The sequence below is a fragment of the Rhinoraja longicauda genome, chromosome 1 (assembly GCF_053455715.1).
Source record: "Rhinoraja longicauda isolate Sanriku21f chromosome 1, sRhiLon1.1, whole genome shotgun sequence".
In the NCBI taxonomy this organism is placed as follows: domain Eukaryota; kingdom Metazoa; phylum Chordata; class Chondrichthyes; order Rajiformes; family Arhynchobatidae; genus Rhinoraja; species Rhinoraja longicauda.
In genome coordinates this window covers 91,575,848-91,596,835 of record NC_135953.1, presented here as the reverse complement: position 1 = coordinate 91,596,835, position 20,988 = coordinate 91,575,848, and the positions used below count along the sequence as shown (strand labels likewise).

At 43.0% G+C, this 20,988-nt stretch overlaps 2 protein-coding genes across 2 annotated transcripts; both read right to left on the bottom strand.

Annotated features, from left to right (window-relative positions):
• Nucleotides 1-69: 69 nt before the first annotated feature.
• On the bottom strand, nt 70-3,383 carry LOC144595155 (interleukin-8-like). The gene is made up of 4 exons (XM_078402289.1): nt 3,212-3,383; nt 2,579-2,708; nt 2,381-2,460; nt 70-1,362 (listed from the first exon to the last, which is right to left on the bottom strand). Exons 1-4 carry the CDS (start codon nt 3,270-3,272, stop codon nt 1,343-1,345), a joined length of 291 nt encoding a protein of 96 aa, XP_078258415.1. The 5' UTR covers nt 3,273-3,383; the 3' UTR covers nt 70-1,342.
• A 13,189-nt stretch (nt 3,384-16,572) lies between these two features.
• Nucleotides 16,573-19,734, bottom strand: LOC144595160 (interleukin-8-like). Its single transcript, XM_078402301.1, has 4 exons — nt 19,612-19,734; nt 19,007-19,136; nt 18,806-18,885; nt 16,573-17,867 (listed from the first exon to the last, which is right to left on the bottom strand). The coding sequence occupies exons 1-4, from the start codon at nt 19,670-19,672 to the stop codon at nt 17,848-17,850; spliced, it is 291 nt and encodes a 96-aa protein (XP_078258427.1). The 5' UTR covers nt 19,673-19,734; the 3' UTR covers nt 16,573-17,847.
• Nucleotides 19,735-20,988: the final 1,254 nt, after the last annotated feature.

Here is a 20,988-nt window from a genome sequence, read left to right as displayed (position 1 = left end):
ATAGAAACACGGAACTATGTACTGACAATTCAGATGCGGAGACAACATATTTTTCAAGGCAAATCTGGTTTATTGTATTTTTTCTTAAATACATTTAAAGAATGCTCGACAAATTCATTCACAAAAAACTGTACAGATGTGTTGGTCAACTGAACCCAGTCACTGTAAGTTTGCGCAGTGCAAAAGATATATATTAATCATTGTACAGACATTAGACCTATTTAAAATGTCATTTCCAGTGATAATCAGACTATTAGCAGCATTACCTTTTCAAAAGTAGGTATTTTACAAAATAATCACATCAGCAAAGAATTTTTTTTCTTGAAACTTTGGATAAATCCTAAAATCTGATATTTTACAGTGGAAACACCATAGTTCCAGTTAAAATATCAATGGTCAAAAACACTGCTGGAAAACTACGCAACTGCTATTTGCAGCTTTTTGTTCCACAATTTAATACAAGATTACGTTTGTTCAAACTGGAACAACCATTTTTGGTCAACGGTGTTGTCCCACAATATGTGAACGGGATTTTTAATGAAGGAATGGGACAAAGGAAAATTAACTTTGGAAATGATAGAGATGATGTAACATTGCAACCTATCTTCAAGGAAAAGGTGGAATGTGTTCAGTTAATTGTTTCCATCATCACCATCCTAACTCAGATCATTTTAATGAGGTAACAAGTGATAATTCTACTATGTATATCAGCTAATTTATGTTCTCCCAATCCTGGACACTGAGTGGTATCAAATTTCTTTCATGCTCGTGCCATATTTATGACAAGCCCCCAGCTGGGGGTCATGAGAGATTGTGGTGGAGGGAGTAGCTGTGAACTGGGGGGAAATGTTATTCCACAGTTCGTCTAGTCTTAATTTCAGGGGGGGGGCACAGTCCACAAGGTCATCATTGGCTTCCCTTGTGAACTGCAGTCATGTTGAACAATGCCTCCAGGGAATTCATTCAACTCAAGTTATTCTAAAAACATCACCTCCCACTTTCATAGCTGGTATTACATTTCAACAACTGGCATTCATCTCATTTCCACAGAGTGCACAAGTTCACAATCTACCTTAAATACCACAGATCTCAAAAGAAACTTTGGACTTGGCACAAAGTTAAGTTGTTTGCTCAGGCATAATTATGCACCGTGATGGGATGTAAACATGCCCTGTTACAGGGAGGAACCACAGATCATTCCCAGAAAACAATGAAGGGGAGACACTGGACGGAACCATTGGAAGGTGAATCACAATGTTAACTCCCATGGCTGAGCCTCCTTCATTCCCGGCAGATACTCCAGGAGTGGAAGTGAATCTCTCAGATTGCAGCTTCATTTTGTTCACTTGTGTTGTTTGGCACCTGAAATGTAATTGAATAATTACATTGTTAGCCACATTATTACAGCACACAGTGCCTCCTGCAACAGAACTCATGGAATTATCAAAGTGACTTTCCCTAAAAAGGAGCAGATTGCAATGACTTGGAAGTTTGTAAGCAACTCATTGATGCTGCAGTGTGCATTATCTAAAAGGCACTGCACAATGTTCAATTCCATTTCTATGCCTCACCAAGTGACGCTGAGCACTTATATATCAAGACCATGACAGCATTCAGGCAAGGCTGTAAAGGTGCCAGGTAGCATTTGTGCCAACCATTGTCCCAGCCAATTTTATTAGCTACCATCTTTACCTGGCTGGTTCAACAAGTCCATGAATTACCTCCTGACATCTATTTATCATAATTTTCACTATCCACAAGGCACAAATCAGAAGCGTGAAAAATACTCCCATTTGCCTGGATCAGTGTAGCTCGAACACCACAAAGCTGGAGACCATCCAAGCAAAGCATTGCGCTCGATTGGCACCCTATCGAGTCATGCCCACAACTCCCTATGTTCCATGTTGCAGCCTATGATGAAGATAACTATTAAATATTTCATTTTTTAATATCCCTGTTTTGAACAGAAGTCATCCTTCAATGTCTGGTCTCAGCTGGGTTCCAAACCATGTGACAACCGGTCTCAACAATGTGGACAGCAACCATAAAACCAGCCAGCATCGCTGGTGGCTTTCCAGGGTCCCAACCTCTGCTTCTGGGAACATTAATAATGAAATTGGGTAAGAGGATTTGGGGCTTCGCTCTGTGCCACATGTAGTCAAATCGATTGCTGACATTCCAGATTTTACTGCCTCCACGTGTTTGTAAGGTACTTGAGTAAAATAGCCCAAAGTGTCAAATGTTAGTGGGAGTGTTTAGCAGGGAGGAGCACACAGTGAGTGCCCTCTAATACGGTGGTCTGCGCTCGCATGGCAAAATAAACCACGGCATCTACATTTATTCACAGAAGTCTGAATTCTGGCAAACACAAAACACTGACCTTTGTTGGCGGTTATAAGCACCTCCAACCACTTGGCTTCAGGATCCACACAGACTTTCTTGCCATTTTTCCGCGTGACACTGCAAGGAGAAGGTGACATTCAAGATATGATTCACAGAAACTCCAATGGCTCTTTTTAAATTACAACTTGAAATCCGGGAGTAAGGTTGAAGTTGACGCGATGACTCATTTACTCACATTATCTCTGCGTTCTCACAGTGAGATCCTCTGGGGATAAATTTCAGGCTCCGGATGGCATTTCGAGGAATAACTTTAGAGCTGGTCCCAGTGCACTGGCACCGTCCATTTGCTCCTAGGATCGGAATACCTGAGGAAAGATTACATTCACTCAGATTTAATCGTGGAACCGATGGGAGCAAAACCTGCAAAACGTTCTGGTACTTTCTGTAGCTCTTTTGAGTAATTAATGCATGGCCCAGAGAGGGATATTGGATGCCTGCACAAACTCCTTCACTAAAGTTGCGAGTTTCACTGAGAAGCTCAAACACAAAGACAAAACAGCAGCTACAGCTACAATGAAAACATTGTAACTACGATTTGAATAGGTTACTGGTGCATTTCGTTCTACGTTTGCAGTCAGGCTGCTGGATCAGTTTTACATTAATTCGGATAGTTTTGATTTCAATTAAAAGATTTTAAAGGTTTCTCATACACAACAGTGTTACATTGTAAAGAGCATTTAACACACTTGGAAGTAAAATTGCTTTGCACATTGTAAACAGCACATGAACCAGTGAATCATATACTCATACTTTGTGCTACATACAGTACATTAAGAAATAAACCGCAGGTACAGACATCTCAACATACCCTGTGCAGCGATGGCACACAGAAGGAGGATGAGGATGGTCACACTGGCTGTTCTGTCCATCTTCCACTTTGTGCCGCTGATGAGATGTCTGCTGAAGGATCTTCTGGCAAACGCAGTAGCTCTCTGCTGAATCAAGTTCTGCTGCAGAGGACCAGTCAGCTCCTATTTATGGGGATTCACTTCTCTCATTTGCATCCACTTCTGCAGTGAAAGTTGTCAAACTCTCTGACATCCCGGTGGAGGGAATTTCCCTCCGTGCTGGCCACACGGTGGAGTTTAAACCTGTGATTTCCAGGAAATAGCTGTCCCTTTCACAGTCTGCTCATTACAGTGCGCTTCCTCGCACTTCAATGCTGCAGGGTTTGTTTTACAATAATCGCAAGCATAGCGTGTTTCTACAAAGTACTTATATTTAAAATATATATTTGCACTACTTTGGATTGCACAATAAATTTGGTTCAATGTTGGACCAGCGAGTTCCTGTATTGCAGTCATTATATTTATTATTATATTTAGCATTATTGCATGCATATTGTTTATTTTGTGAACTTTGTGTGAACAAGTAATTTCATTGCTGCCTAATCTGGTGAGTTCCCCCAGCAGTTTGGTCTTTACCATCCACAGTGTCTTGTGTCTCCAACTTTTCTTCAGCACAGTCACACCTTCAGAGATCTTTCCTGATTATGTTGGATGCCATTTGCATTCACTATATAGGTAGAGCATAGACTTACCAGCTTTTAACTAATTGTCAACACTTTCAATTTCCCTTGCACAGCTATTTTCAGCGATTAGATTCGTATATTCATATATTCAACAGGTAAAAATTTCAGAATAAAATAATTTCAAAATAATTCAGAAGCAGAGGCAGCATAATACCATTCATTGTAAGGGTGTGGGTATGACTGACTTGACTGACATCAATTGCCTCTCCCCGGGAACCCAGTGCAGGTGCTGATGTGCTGCCTTCCGGAACCGCTTGCAGTCTCTGTGGTTCTGCAACATGGCAGTTAGAGAGAGTAACATGTCCTGGCCATGTTGGCAATCACTCACAGCGATTTCTAAGATTTTCACAAACTTTATTTTTCCACATTTGAATTATTCTTACATTTTAAATGGTTTGTTAATTTTTAATATTTTGAATAGTTGTGAATGTTTCTGAATAACAGGCATTTTCAGAAGAATTCAGAACTTGTGACTCTTTTGACAGCTGGCTAAGCTTGCACGTGACTCCTTTATTTTCACAGTTGTTTCAGGAGTGGGTGTCTGAACCCATCATTCATTGCGTTGACCTTCACTATTTTGGACTTGGACAACAGGTCAACATTGGCCGATCTACGATGGTGAATTCATATTTACCTCATGGGTCACAGATAGCTTGCATGGGCAGCAAGCCTGACTTGTGACTCCCTCCACCACAGTCTGCTGGTTGGTATATTACGGCTATGAACCTGCAGCCATTGAGCCGTGCATGCTCATCGTTCCATTTCCTCTGTGTGAAAATTACTGTGTCTGCTTTGGGAGACGCTAAAGGAGCGAGTGTAACTGCAAGACATTCCTTTTTGAATCATGTTACAAGGAACAAAGTCGATGTAAGAAACAATTTTTTTCAGGTCAAATTCGTACCTATGTGTTCTCCAAAGATGCTGCCTGACCTGCTGAGTTACTCGTGTGTCCTTAAAATGTCTACGTTAAAGTTCACTTCATTCTAATTACTTTCAATTCTTTCCAACATTTATTGCTTCACAAATAATTTTATTCACTTTAACTACAAACAAATGTCCATGCCATTTTTTGTTGTTGTCATCTTTCGATGCCATTTACACATCTATCAGACAGTTTCTGCAAACTAAAACTCTCTTATTTCTAAGACGCAGGTGCAGTTTATAGAACTCACAGACTGTCACGGGGAGAGCTCTCTAGGATTCAACCATTGGTGTTCCTCCGCTTGACTGTGTGTAGAAAGGAACTGCAGATGCTGGTTTAGACCAAAGATAGACATAAAATGCTGGAGTAACTCAGCAGGCAGCATCTTTGGAGAAAAGGAGTAAACTGGAGGTGAGAAAAGGCTGAAACAAATCAGGGCCAGCAGCAGATGAGCTCAGGAAGGGTGATGCCTATTGTTGGCTGGGGAAGTTGTGATAACAAGAGGGATACAAGGAGGCAACCAGTGGAACTGATAGAATGACTGGGATGAGGGAGGGGGAGAGAGAAGGGAGATGATGGAATGCAGGAGTTGCTTGATATTAGAAATATCAACGTTCATACCGCTGGGGTGTAACCTGCCCAAGCAAAATATGAGGTGCTGTTCCTCCAATTTGTGTGTGGCCTCACTCTGATAGTGGAGGAGGCCCAGTACAGAAGAGTCAGTATGGGAATGTGAAGGGGAGTTAAAATGTTTGGAAAATGAGGGATCGCGTAGGCCATCTCAGGCCACCTGAGCGTAGGTGCTCAGTGACATGATTGGGAAGTCTAGGCATGGTCTCACCGACATATAGGAGCCCACACCGGGAACACTGGATACAGTAGATGAGGTGTCCGAAGCCTGAAGAAAGGATCCAACCCAAAATATCACCGACACCTTTTTTCCACAGATGCTGCAGATGAGTTACTCCGACTCGGGACAACTAACAGCTTTGTATACAGGGCTCAGTGTCTGAACAAACACAGTCCTGTGATGAATTCTCCATGTTGGCATCTGTGGCAGCTCAGTAACTGAATATGTTCACTGACTTTCACTCTGTATGGAAAGAAGATGTGGCCATCAGGCAGGAGAGGGGGCTGGTGAAACAGGATCAGTCTCCAGCTGACTCAATGGGAGAGTGGATAGGTTGCTGTTTCCTTTATTGTTAGAAAATGTTTGATGTTACAAAGGCCTATAATTATAGGCCTAATAATTATTATTATTATTATAATCATTTCTGTATAAACATTTGCAACCAGATATCTTCATGATTGCTTTTAAAAATAAGTCAAAGCACTGACGCTTGCTTACAATGAAGCACACATTATAAAGCAGAATTAATTGTACATTAGATCTTATTATGCCAGGTGAACCATTCCAGATTGACTGAAATCCAGTTCCACATTTTGCGGCTGGCCCACAGGACACAGGTACTTTACAATGGTGACTCCGCTCCTGGAGTTATAATAAATAGGAAGCAATCCGTGGGCTGAAACACGTGAGTTACAAGAAATGTAACATCCTCTAACTTGCTACAAAATTGGGTATTATATTTCTTTGCACATTAATAGATTGTAAGAAGAAGCAATGGTGAGCGTGTATTTGTAATTGCTAGTTGTGAGAATTAGTTACCTGATATTTTACTTAAGCAACAGCCAAAGTATGCCTTAAACACAATGAATAAATATCACTTTCAATTTAACAACAGGATGCTCAGAGAGAGAGAGAGAGAGAGAGAGAGAGGGAGAGTGATTGAGGTTAAATTTGTCATCAATGCGTTTCTATCTCAGGGAATTATTTCAATGTTCTTGTCCCACCAGTCCAACTCTCCCACCCAAGACCAGGTGAGCAGGCTGGCCCCAAATTTAAGTCTGATCTGGCAGATTTTAGTCAACTTTTCAGATGGCCTGTACCTACAGAGAGGCTACATCAGGATTGTAAGAGCCATTTGTGTTTATTAGCTGCCTTACCATATTATATTATGTAGTATCTTGCTGTATTATTTTTGGACACTTGGCGGTTGTCGTGAGATGAATACAAATATGGGCATAAATGGACGGACGAGCCAGAATTATGAGTATAATTGAGAATACAGTGACGTGATGCGTCAGACACGAGAGGAGCTTGGCAAAATACAATTCTTATCATATCTATGACGGGAAAAATACTAATCTGGGTCAGGGGGTATGGGGAGAAGGCAGGAACGGGGTACTGATTGAGAATGATCAGCCATGATCACATTGAATGGCGGTGCTGGCTCGAAGGGTCGAATGGCCTCCTCCTGCACGTATTGCCTATTGTCTATTGTCTATATTCACTCACAATCTGTTCTTCCCTGCTAGATTCACAATCACCATTCCCTCCCTTGCCCAGGTTGTCCTGCAATCTTCCCTTGTTCACACATCAGCATCTCCCTCAGAACCGGGGCCTTTTGCAAATGACAGGAATCACCAGTGCTAAACAAACACATGTTGCCGAAGATGTTATACTGTATTAAATCTCAGTGTATGATTTTACACCTTGGAACTTCTTTAACCTACCCCCCTTCACTACCTGACAAATACATAAATGCACAGGAGATGGGGTATTGATATCCTTTGAATGTAATCTTTTGTAGCATTGCATGGAGTGCAGGTGAACTGAGCAGTCTGTAATGCCCTGTAAGTTTTGATACCTCTTCTGATATTTTAAGACCTTTTGCTGGAGCAGTTTTTGCAACAATAGATTAAGTTCACCATCCGTGAGTGATGAAATAGCAGCTTCTGGGCTTTCTGGAGCTGATTCAAGTTTCAGTTTCCAGATTTGTGAAGTGCGGAGGCTGTAATCATGTGGACTCCTCCCCCCGGCTTTGTGCAGGGGTGAGGAAAGTCCATTGTCAGGATGGCATTGTGTGTTTCATCCCATGTGAATTTCGGGAAATCAGCCTGTTTCACCTGGATGTCGATTATAATCCAAAATCTGCCTTTTCTTCTGTCTGATAATTATAGGCAACATATAACTGGGGGCAAGCTGGAGCACACAGGAGTGGATCACCACCTCACAGCCGGGATTCTGGACCATCTCACCAACCGACCACAGTTTGTGAGGACAAAGGACCTGGCCTCGAACATGGTGGTCTGCAGCACTGGGGTTCCGCAGGGAACAGTGCTAGCTCCATTCTTGTTCACCCTGTACACTGCAGACTTCAGACACAGCTCTGACAGGGCGTACAGAGAACTGATGGTGGTAGATGTCCGCAGGCACAGCCAGGTCCCCCCGACATCGGTGAACATCCAGGGAATGGACATCGGGAGGGTGGATTCCTATAAGTATCTGGGTGTTTACGTCAATAATAAATTGGACTGGACCGAAAACACTGATGCGCTATACAGGAAGGGCCAGTGCACACTTTATCTGCTAAGGAGAGTCAGGTCCTTTGGAGTGCAGGGGGCACTCCTAAGGACCTTCTACAACATGGTGGTTGCATGAGCCATTTTCTATGGAGTGGTCTGCTGGAGTAGCAGCATCTCAGCGGCGGAAGGGAAGAGACTTGACAAGCTGGTCAGGAAGACCAGCTCTGTCCCGGGTTGCCCCCTCAGTACAGGCGGTGGGAGAGAGGAGGATGATGGAAAAGTTAACATTGCTGCTGGACAACGACTCCCACCCCATGCAGGACACTGTCACTGCACTGAGTAGCTCCTTCAGTGACAGACTCCTTCACCCCAAGTGCGTGAAGGAGAGATATAGGATGTCCTTTCTTCCCGCTGCTGTGAGACTGCACAACCAGCACTGCTCCCAGCAGACGAGTCAACAGTAATAGCTAAGGAATCCAATTTATCCTTGCCTTTACTTTTATTTATAATGAATGATCTCTTGCTATCCACGTTGCTGCTGTAACACTGCAAATTTCCCCGGTGTGGGACGAATAAAGGAATATATTATATTATTATATTATTATTATATTACAATAAATAATAAGAATCTCCCCAGAGTAGTGGGAAGCTAGAGGATTGGGCAACTTTCAAAGGACAAGAGTTGGAAGCAAAAAGGGCAATATACGGTGTAAAGATGAGTTACGAAGCCAAGCTGGCCAAGAATATATGATGGACAGTAAAAGCTTCTTTAGGTATGTTAAGAGAAAAAGATTAGTAAAGTCAAATGTGGGTCCTTTGAAGGCAGAAAGGGGTGAAATTCTTTTGGGTAACTAGGAAATGGGGAGAAGGCAGGCTCGTATTACTGATTGTGGATGATCAGCCATGATCGCAATGGATGGCGGAGCTGGCTCGAAGGGCCAAATGGCCTCCTCCTGCACCTATTTTCTATGTTTCTATGTTTCTATTACTGATCACCATATCTTTCCATGTTGCATGAAACATGTTGCAGCCAATGACCTTGTGACTTCCTGCTGAAAATCATGCATTGACTTTACGAAATAGGCTGTCGAATTCTATGAAATAGAAAAATAGTTACCAGAGCTTCGACAAAATCAACAAGTTCAGCCCCGCTAAACTTTTAGACAATAGACAATAGACAATAGACAATAGGTGCAGGAGGCCGCCATTTGGCCCTTCGAGCCAGCACCGCCATTCAATGTGATCATGGCTGATCATTCTCAATCAGTACCCCGTTCCTGCCTTCTCCCCATACCCCCTGACTCCGCTATCCTTTTGTCATGGGAACACACCCTGTTATGTTTTAGTGACAAACACAACTTCCTTTGACCTTTAGAAAATGGACAGTCTGGGCATTCCTACAGCTCAGCATCAACAATGCTTCCAAAGTCAGAAAATGCTTCTTTTTCTCTTCCCAACTGCTTCCAATATTTTTCTGTTACATTTTAATGCTGCCCTTTCAGCAGCATAGAACTACTTTGTACAGGTTGCAGGGAAGGACCCAGTGTAATCATAATCTAACTGCATTAGTCAATAAAGTGACAATGATTGAGTTCTGTGGAAGGGCGGCACGGTGGCGCAGAGATAGAGTTGCTGCCATATGGTGCCAGAGACATGGGGACTATGGTGCTTGTCTGTACGGAGTTTGTATGTTTTCCCTGTGACCTGTGTGGGTTTTCTCTGGGAGCTCCGGTTTCCTCCAACACTCCAAACATGTGCAGGTTTGTAGGTTAATTGGCTTGGTATAATTGTAAATTGTCCCTAGTGTGTGTAGGATAGTGTTAGTGTGCAGGGATCGCTGGTCGGCGCGGACTCGGGGGCCGTAGGGCCTGTTTCCGCGCTGTATCTCTCAACTAAATAAAAAATCCCCGTAGTAAATTGGTTTTCTCAGCAATGGTGGCCCAGGCAGATTGGATTCTAATCCTGACATCCTTCATTTCTTTGCTGATTAATACATGAGATGGGAAACAAACATCTATCTACCTCAAATTTCAATGAATCATTGACACCATCTCCTACTTCAAAACAACACGAGAAGCTTAGATAGAGTGGATGTGGTGAAGATGTTTCGAGTAGTGGGAGAGTCTAGAAGCAGTGAGCACAGCCTCTGAATAAAAGGACAGGGAATGGAAATCAGGAGGAATTGCTTTAGCGAGAGGAATTCCTTGTAACAGACAGTTGGGAGGCTAAGTTACTGGGTGTTTTTAAATCAGAGATTGATAAGTTCTTGATTAGTAAGGGTTTCGAAGGTTAAGGAGGGAAGACAGGAGATTGGGTTTGACAGGGAATGAATGGCCCAGTTCTGCTCCGAGGTCTTCTTATCCTCTGATCACAATGTTAGTACTTGCTATGTTAAACTACCCAACATTACTCTTCAGTCTAAAGAAGGCTATCGACATGAAACATCACACATTCCTTCTCTCCAGAGATTCTGCCTGTCTCGCTGAGTTACACAGCTTTTTGTGTCTATCTTCTAATTAAACCAGCATCTGCAGGTCCTTCATACACACTTTTGCTTTTTTGACAACTTTCACAGAGTTGCAGAATTATACCCGCTGCACCACCTGGCCTGTCCTCAGTGTTGAAGATTTACCAACACTGCACTAGTAAGAAAATGTCAGCATCTTTTTCAGAAACATCGTCACCCCTGGGCTCCTGATCCCTGGTCTCGGTGATGATCTGCTCCATTGCTCAAGTATCTTGCTCCCATTACCTCAACACTTTAATCCTTATTTCTTCATTTTCCTGGTTATTTCCTCGTGCCAACTCCCTCAGACCCCTGATCCCCTTCAGTCCAGCATGGCACCTCCACCTCCCAGGGACAGCCCCGACTACAGCTCCTGTATCTGTGGATTCAGGCTACATGTGATTTTTAATTCCTAATGTAACCATAATAGCTATTCTGATCCCAACAACACGATTCAGTTCAATTCAAAGCATATTACATCTTCAACCCCATCCCTTCACACACAATCTGTCCTTCCCTGCTAGAGTTACCATCACCATTCCCTCTCTTGCCCAGGTTGTCCTGCAATCTTCACTTGTTCACACATCAACATCTCCATCAGAACCGGGGTCTTTTGCAAACGACCCAAGTTAATTCCCGGCATGGTGGGACTGACATATGATGAAAGAATGGATCAACTGGGCTTATATACACTGTAATTTAGAAGGATGAGAGGGGATCTTATAGAAACATATAAAATTCTTAAGGGATTGAGCAGGTTAGATGCAGGAAAAATGTTCCCAATATTAGGGGAGTCCAGAATCAGGGGTCACAGTTTAATCACCAGTGCTAAGCAAACACATGTTGCCAAAGATATTATACTTTATTAAATCTCAATGTATGATTTTACACCTTGGAACTTATTTAACCTACCCCCCACTTCACTATCTGACAAATACACAAATTTCCTGGAGATGGGAAATTGATATACTTTGGATTTACAGGTGAATGGAATCTTTTGCAGCACTGCATGGAGTGCAGGTGAACTGAGCAGTCTGTAATGCCCGGAGGTATTTATTCACAAAATGCAGGAGTAACTCAGCAGGTCAGGCAGCATCTCGGGAGAGAAGCAAGGGCCTATTCCTTCTCTCCCGAGATGCTGCCTGACCTGCTGAGTTACTCCAGCATTTTGTGAATAAATACCTTTCGATTTGTACCAGCATCTGCAGTTATTTTCTTATACAATCTGTAATGCCCTGTAACTTTTGATAACTCTTCTGACAGTTTAAAACTTTTTGCTGGAACAGTTTCTGCAGCAACTGATGTTCATTAAGTTCACCGTCCGTGAGTGATGAAATAGCAGCTTCTGGGCTTTCTGGAGCTGATTCAAGTTTCAGTTTCCAGATTTGTGAAGTGCGGAGGCTGTAGTCATGTTGACTCCTCCCCACGGCTTTGTGCAGGGGTGAGGGAAAGTCCATTGTCAAGATGCAGCCTGTGTGTTTCATCCCATGTGAATTCTGGGAAATCAGCCTGTTTCATCTGGATGTCGATGATAATCCAAAATCTGCCTTTTCTTCTGTCTGCTAATTATAGGCAACATATTACAATAAAGAATAAGAATCTCCCCAGAGTAGTGGGAAGCCAGAGGATTGAGCAACTACAAAGGACAACAGATGGTAGCAAAAGGGGCAATACGGGCTGCAAAAGATGAGGTATGAAGCGAAGCTGGCCAAGAATATAAAGAAGGACAGTAAAAATGTCTTTAGGTGCGTTAAAAGAAAAAGATTAGTAAAGACAAATGTGGGTCATTTTGACGGCAGAAAGGGGTGAAATTATTTTCGGTAACAAGGAGATGGTGGAAGAGTTGAACAGGTACTTCACTAAGAGAGACACAAACAATCTCACAGATGTACTAGAGGACAGAGGATCTAGGGAGACAGAGGAACTAAAAGAAATTTGCATTAGGCAAGAAATGGTACTGGGTAGACTGATGGGACTGAAGGCTGATTAATTCCCAGGGGCTGATGGTCTGCATCCCAGGGTACTCAAAGGAGGTGGCTCTAGAAATCGTGGACGCATTGGTGATCATTTTCCAATGTTCAATAGATTCAGGATCAGTTCCTGTGGATTGGAGGGTGGCTAATGTTATCCCACTTTTCAAGAAAGGAGCGAGAGAGAGAAAATGGGGAATTTTAGACCAGTTAGCCTGACATCGATGGTGGGGAAGATGCTGAAGTCAATTATTAAAGGGGTAATAACGGCACAGTGAGACCCCTCTGTGGTCAGTTGTGTCTTCTTTCTTGAACATGTTCAGGATCGCATCATTCTGAGGTCCCCTGGCATATCCAACTCTTCTCCGATGTGGATGATAAGGTTGTGGTTTTGTGACTGAAGCTCTTCATCCCTGAGTTTTAGGACATGAGTGAGGAACCTCTCTGTTCCTGATGTCTTTTTCTTTTAGGCACAAGGAACTGAAGATGTTGTTTTACAAAAAGGACACAAAGTGCTGGAGTAATGTGGTGGGCCAGGCAGCATCTCTGGAGAAGACACACAAAGAAATGCAGATGTTCCAGAGTTGCTGTCTGACCTGCTGAATTGTTCCAGCACTCTGTGGTTTTCCTTGTTTTTGTTGTTGGGAATTGGCTAGTTGTACATCCTATCAATCTGGATTGGTGGCAAGGGTGGACTGAAGAGATAGCTCTGGGATGGGATTGAGAGCACTCACTTCAAGCACAGAGGTATGTCTGAGAACATATTTGAACTGGTTTTATCAGTGGGTATTGAGTGCTACTGTGTCCCTGCTGCAATCACCTCTGTCCTTGGCTGTCAGTTGATGGGACAATAGACAATAGGTGCAGGAGGAGGCCATTCAGCCCTTCGAGCCAGCACCGCCATTCAATGTGATCATGGCTGATCATTCTCAATCAGTACCCCGTTCCTGCCTTCTCCCCTTACCCCCTTACTCCGCTATCCTTCAGAGCTCTATCCAGCTCTCTCTTGAATGCATTCAGAGAATTGGCCTCCACTGCCTTCTAAGACAGAGAATTCCACAGATTCACAACTCTCTGACTGAAAAAGTTTTTCCTCATCTCAGTTCTAAATGGGACAATAGACAATAGACAATAGACAATAGACAATAGGTGCAGGAGTAGGCCATTCAGCCCTTCGAGCCAGCACCGCCATTCAATGCGATCATGGCTGATCACTATCAATCAGTACCCCGTTCCTGCCTTCTCCCCATACCCCCTCACTCCGCTATCCTTAAGAGCTCTATCCAGCTCTCTCTTGAAAGCATCCAACGAACTGGCCTCCACTGCCTTCTGAGGCAGATAATTCCACACCTTCACCACCCTCTGACTGAAAAAGTTCTTCCTCATCTCCGTTCTAAATGGCCTACCCCTTATTCTCAAACTGTGGCCCCTTGTTCTGGACTCCCCCAACATTGGGAACATGTTATCTGCCTCTAATGTGTCCAATCCCCTAATTATCTTATATGTTTCAATAAGATCCCCCCTCATCCTTCTAAATTCCAGTGTATACAAGCCCAATCGCTCCAGCCTTTCAACATACGACAGTCCCGCCATTCCGGGAATTAATCTAGTGAACCTACGCTGCACGCCCTCCATAGCAAGAATATCCTTCCTCAAATTTGGAGACCAAAACTGCACACAGTACTCCAGGTGCGGTCTCACCAGGGCCCGGTACAACTGTAGAAGGACCTCTTTGCTCCTATACTCAACTCCTCTTGTTACGAAGGCCAACATTCCATTGGCTTTCTTCACTGCCTGCTGAACCTGCATGCTTCCTTTCATTGACTGATGCACTAGGACACCCAGATCTCGTTGAACTCCCCCTCCTCCTAACTTGACACCATTCAGATAATAATCTGCCTTTCTATTCTTACTTCCAAAGTGAATAACCTCACACTTATCTACATTAAACTGCATCTGCCATGTATCCGCCCACTCACACAACCTGTCCAGGTCACCCTGCAGCCTTATTGCATCTTCCTCACAATTCACACTACCCCCCAACTTAGTATCATCTGCAAATTTGCTAATGGTACTTTTAATCCCTCCGTCTAAGTCATTAATGTATATCGTAAATAGCTGGGGTCCCAGCACCGAACCTTGCGGTACCCCACTGGTCACTACCTGCCATTCCGAAAGGGACCCATTTATCCCCACTCTTTGCTTTCTGTCTGTTAACCAATTTTCTATCCATGTCAGTACCCTACCCCCAATACCATGTGCCCTAATTTTGCCCACTAATCTCCTATGTGGGACCTTGTCGAAGGCTTTCTGAAAGTCGAGGTACACCACATCCACTGACTCTCCCTTGTCAATTTTCCTAGTTACATCCTCAAAAAATTCCAGTAGATTTGTCAAGCATGATTTCCCCTTCGTAAATCCATGCTGACTCGGAACGATCCCGTTACTGCTATCCAAATGCTCAGCAATTTCGTCTTTTATAATTGACTCCAGCATTTTCCCCACCACTGATGTCAGACTAACTGGTCTATAATTACCCGTTTTCTCTCTCCCTCCTTTCTTAAAAAGTGGGATAACATTTGCTATCCTCCAATCCACAGGAACTGATCCTGAATCTATAGAACATTGAAAAATGATCTCCAATGCTTCCACTATTTCTAGAGCCACCTCCTTAAGTACTCTGGGATGCAGACCATCAGGCCCTGGGGATTTATCAGCCTTCAGTCCCATCAGTCTACCCAAAACCATTTCCTGCCTAATGTGGATTTCCTTCAGTTCCTCCATCACCCTAGGTTCTCCAGCCCCTAGAACATTTGGGAGATTGTGTGTATCTTCCTCAGTGAAGACAGATCCAAAGTAACGGTTTAACTCGTCTGCCATTTCTTTGTTCCCCATAATAAATTCCCCTGCTTCTGACCTTAGGTATAGGACCAGTACTTGATTTTTACACCACTGAGGAACGTGCGCTTGTCAGTATGTTGCTGAAGTTCTTGTGCTCTCTCCAGCCAGCGTTCAGTCTTTGGGTCATGGGTTTTCTTTTCAACCTCTACTTCAGCACCCTGTTGGGGCATTCCACATCTTGAACCTCATATGGTGGAATGGATGGTCCCAGTGCATGGTTTGATTAACATGGGTTGGCTTGCACCTCAACTACAACATGGGCTTTTCAGAGTGAGGTCTGATCCAGAGGGAAGTGATACCAAGAGAACTCAACTGCACTGGAATTGATCTGCAGACATCTCTCAAATACACACACACACACACACACACACACACACACACACACACACACACACACACACACACACACACACACACACACACACTAACACACTCCTGTAGGTTCATTTTGCACACCCCATTCCAACCTCCAGCCCATGAGAACGTCTCCAGCTCCCAGGACATTGAGTTCAAACAATAATTAATTTAATTGATCAAATATAGGAACAGGGAACAACGTGGCACGATGGTGCAGTGGTATAGTTGCTGCCTTACAGCGCAAGAGACCCACGTTTGATCCTGACTATGAGTGCTGTCTGTACGGAGTTTGTAAGTTTTCCCTGTGACCGCATGGGCTTTCCCGAGATCCTTGGTTTTCTCCCACACTCCAAAGACGTACAGGTTTGAAGGATAATTGGTTTGGTACAAATGTAAATTGTTCCCAATATGTGGAGGATAGTGTTAGTGTGCAGGGATCATTGGTCGGTGCAGACTCGGTGGGCCGAAGGGCCTGTTTCCGCCCTATATCCCGAAACTAAACGAAACTCAAAAAAGGAACTATGTACTGAAGATTAAGAAGCAAAGACATCAATTTCTTTATGAGATATCCAGTTTATTATGTTTTCTTAAATTTGTTTAAAAAATGCTCAACAAATTCAATCACAACTATCAACTGCACAAATGTTTTGTTGTTCAACTGAATCCAGTCAGTGAATGTTCCTCAGGGCAAAATATTTATTTTAATTATTGTACAGACATTACTCTTATTTACAATTACATCTACTCCAGTAGTAATCAGACTATTAGCAGCAATACCTTCCAGAATGTACGTGTTTTACATAATAATCACATAATTGTAACTGCAGAGAATTTGCTTCTTCAGAACAGATAAATCCTAAAATCGGACTGAAGGAGAAAGCATCAGAGCTCCTCTTAAAATATCAATGGTCTAAAACTGTTGGAAAATTGCACAACCCTTACTAGTGGGTAGTTGCTCTTGTAGTTTAAAACAAGAATATTTTTGTTCAATCTGGAACAAAAACAATTGGTCAACAGCATTGACATTGGTCGATCACAGATTATGAACAGAATTTAAACAGAAAAGGGAACAGAGTAAAACATGTTTTGGAAACATTTGAAATGACGTTTCATTGCACCATATGTTCAGCAAAAATGTGGAAGGTATTTATTTCATTAATTCCATTATTACCATCCTATCTCAGATAATTTTAATGAAATAACCAATGATAATTCTTCTTTATATATTGGCTGACTTATCGTCTTTCTCTCCTAGTAAAATGCATGGGTGTGAGATTACAACATGTGATAACAAATTGTTTTCTCATCAGTGGTGTAATTATTTTCTCAGGCCAGCAGCTGTGGTCATGAGAGTGGAGAGAGAACAGTGGAAGCGAGGGGTTGCGAACTGGGAGTGAATATTATTACACCTTTATTTCATGATATCAACAGGCACAGTCCACCAGCTCATCGCTGGCTTCCTTTGTGGGCTGAGTTCATGATGAACAAGTCCTCCCGGTAAATCAATGAATTCAGTTATACAACAACCAGCATTATCGCGGCTCGTATTACATTTCAACAACGGGTTCATTTCATTTCTACAGAGTTCACAAGTCCAAATCTACCTAAGTTACCACAGACCTCAAAATAAACTTTGGATTTGGCACAAAATTAAAAACCATCATCAGATTGTTTGCTCAGGTATAAACATGCTCCGTGACGGGATGTAAACTTTCCCTGTGACAGGGAGGAACGCCAGATCATTCCCGGAAAACAATGTAGAGGAGACACTGGACTGAACCACTGGAAGATGAATCACAGTTTTATGTCCCATGACCGAGCCTCCTTCATTCCCCGGCAGATTCACCTGGAGTAGAATTGAATCCCTCAGATTGCAGCTTAGTTTTGTTCAATTGCGCTGTTTGTTGTCTGAAATGTAATTGATTGCATTGTTAGCCACAGTAATATAGCATACAATGTTTCCTGCAGCAGAACTAAGGGAATTATCAAACTGACTTTCCACAAAAAGAAGCAGATTGCAACTACTTGGAAGTTTGTAAATACCTCATTGATACTGTAGTGTGCATTATCCAAAAGGCATTGCACAATGTTTAGTTCCATTTCTATCTCCTCCCAAAGTGAAGTATATGTCAAGACCATGACAGTATTCAGGCATGGATGTATTAGTGCCAGGTAGCATTTGTGCCAACCAACATCCAGGCAATATCATTAGCTTTAGTATTTACCAGAATGGTTCAGTGAGACCCTGAGTCAGTTCTTGACAATTATTTATCATCTTTTTCACTAACTATAAGGCACAACTCAGAAATGTGATGAATGTTCTCCATTTGCCTGGTAGTTCCAACACCCAAACCTGGAGACCATACAGTACAAAGTATTGTGGTTAATTGACTTCAATTCCCCCCTCCTATCCCATGTTCCATTCTACAGCCTGTGATGAAGATAACTGTTAAATATTTCATTCTTAATATCTATGTTTTGAACAGAAGCCATCCTTCATTGAATGGTCACAGCTGTGTTCTAAAATGTGTTACAATTGGTCTCAACATTGTGGACAGTGACCTTGAAACCAGTCAGCGCTCCTGCACTTGGTGGCTTTCCAGTATCCCAACCTCTGCTTCTGGGAACATTAATAATGAACATTGGGTGAGAGGACCTGGGGCTCTGATCTGATGCCAACTTGAGTAAAATATCAGAAAGCGTCAAATGTTATTGGGAGTGTTTAGCAGGGAGGAGCACACAGTGCCCTCTATTAAGGAGGACTGCACTCGCATGGCAAAATAAATCACGGCATCTACATTTATTCACAGGGGAAATCTGAATTCTGGCAAACACAAAATACTGACCTTTGTTGGCAGTTATAAGCACCTCCAACCACTTGGCTTCAGGATCCACACACACTTTCTTGCCATTTTTCCGCGTGACACTGCAAGAAGAAGGTGACATTCAAGATATGATTCACAGAAATACCAATAATTTTAAATTACAGAAATTAAAATCCGGGGGAGGAGTAAGGTTGAAGTTGATGCTCTGACTCATTTACTCACATTATCTCTGCGTTCTCACAGTGAGATCCTCTGGGAATATATTTCAGGCTCTGGATGGAATGTGGATGAATAACTTTAGAGCTGGTCCCAATGCAGTGGCACCGTCCATGTGCTACTAGGATCGGAATACCTGCGGAAAGATTACATCCACTCAGATTTAATCATGGAATCGATGGGAGTAAAACCTGCAAAACTTTCTGGTACTTTCTGCAGCTCTTAACGCATGGCCCAGAGAGGGATATTGGATGTTTGCACAAACGCCTTCACTAAGGTTGCGAGTTTCACTTAGAAGCACAAACACAAAGACAAAAGAGCAGCTACAATCCATGAAAACATTGTAAATACAGTTTGAACAGGCTCCTGGTGCATTTCTTTCTATGTTTGCAGTCAGGATGCTGGATTAGTTTTACATTAATACAGAGGGTTTTGATTTCAATTAAAGGTTTTTCATACACAAGTATTAAATTGTAAAGAGCATTTAACACCCTTGGAAGCTTAATTGCATCGCACATTGTAAACAGCACATGAACCAGGGAATCATATACTCATACTATGTGCTACAGTACAATAAGTAATAAACCGCAGGTACAGACATCTCAACATACCCTGTGTAGTGATGGCACACAGAAGGAGGATGAGGATGGTCACACTGGCTGCTCTGTCCATTTTCCACTTTGTGCCGCTGATGAGATGTCTGCTGAAGGATCTTCTGACAAACGCAGTAGCTCTCTGCTGAATCAAGTTGTGCTGCAGAGGACCAGTCAGCTCCTATTTATGGGGATTCACTTCTCTCATTTGCATCCACTTCTGCAGTGAAAGGTGTCAAACTCTCTGACGTCCCGGAGGAGGGAATTTCCCTGCTGCCGAGGCAGACCTTTCACTTTCAGTTTTACATTTCAGCACTTGTGTGGTTCACAGCCGCGGGTGTTTATCACAGCTGGTGGTAAATCAGATGTGTGTCACTGCCGAATATTTAATTCTTATTTATGCAAAGTGGTGTAAAATTCACCTTTGGCTAAGTGAATGCTGCAAAATGAAGGGTTTCGACCCGATAAGTCCCCCATTCCTTCTCTCCAGAAATGCTGCCTGTCCCGCTGAGTTACTCCAACATTTTATGTCTATCTTCGATTTAAATCAGCATCTGCAGTTCCTTCCTACGAAAAAATGAAGCAACAGTTTGTTTCAATGAAGAATAATCCAGTTCCGGGATTTGCTCCTCACTCACGGGGAAACTCCGCAACTCATGAAAATGTGCTGCCCACACGGTGGATCTAAAACCTGTGATTTCCATGAAATAGCTCTCCCTTTCACAGTCTGCACAATGCAGTTCGTATTTTCGTACTCCAGTGCCGCAGTTTTTCACAATATGCAGGGTATAAACAGTTTCTACATTGGATATACTCGCCATTTGCAAAGAAGGGTCAGTATGTCAGTGCAGTGGGGTCAGACCTGGAAACATGTAGGGCTAATTCCCTTCTGTACTTAGATCTTAAATGGAATGGAATGCTTTATTGAAAACACAGTGAAATTCTTTGCTTGCATACCCAAGGTATGCAAATAGTCGCCACATAAATGGTGCTGACAAAATTACAAGGTACCCCATGCTGGCTCCTCCTTTGTTCTCCCCCCCCCCCCCCCCACACCCTCATCGACCACCGCACCGCCAACGTAGGTCTACCTCTGTCGGCTCCACCAACCCGCCACGGCTCCACCGCTGCTGCCAGGCTTCACCTGGCTTCTCTGTGGCCTCCTATGAGAATAATAAGAAGGAACTGCAGATGCTGGTTAATACCAAAGATAGACACAATGTGCTGGAGTAACTCAGCAGACAGAGAGCTTCTCTGGAGAAAATGAATAGGTGACGTTTCGGGTCGGGACCCTTCTTCAGACTGGTCTTAGCCTGACCCACTGAGTTACTCTTGCACGTTGTGTCTATCTCTGTCTTTATAAGTGCCTTGTTTCTGCAATGCAAACATGCACTG

What these genes read in the sequence shown, in the direction of transcription:
- LOC144595155 (XM_078402289.1), bottom strand. Translation starts at nt 3,272, where the DNA reads ATGGACAGAACAGCCAGTGTGACCATCCTCATCCTCCTTCTGTGTGCC. An exon ending in TGTGAGAACGCAGAGATAAT is followed by an intron (nt 2,461 to 2,578) that starts GTGAGTAAATGA and finishes TTCTCCTTGCAG; the next exon opens with TGTCACGCGGAAAAATGGCA. An exon ending in GCTTATAACCGCCAACAAAG is followed by an intron (nt 1,363 to 2,380) that starts GTCAGTGTTTTG and finishes ATTACATTTCAG; the next exon opens with GTGCCAAACAACACAAGTGA.
- LOC144595160 (XM_078402301.1), bottom strand. Translation starts at nt 19,672, where the DNA reads ATGGACAGAGCAGCCAGTGTGACCATCCTCATCCTCCTTCTGTGTGCC. An exon ending in GTGTGCCATCACTACACAGG is followed by an intron (nt 19,137 to 19,611) that starts GTATGTTGAGAT and finishes ATCTTTCCGCAG; the next exon opens with GTATTCCGATCCTAGTAGCA. An exon ending in GCTTATAACTGCCAACAAAG is followed by an intron (nt 17,868 to 18,805) that starts GTCAGTATTTTG and finishes ATTACATTTCAG; the next exon opens with ACAACAAACAGCGCAATTGA.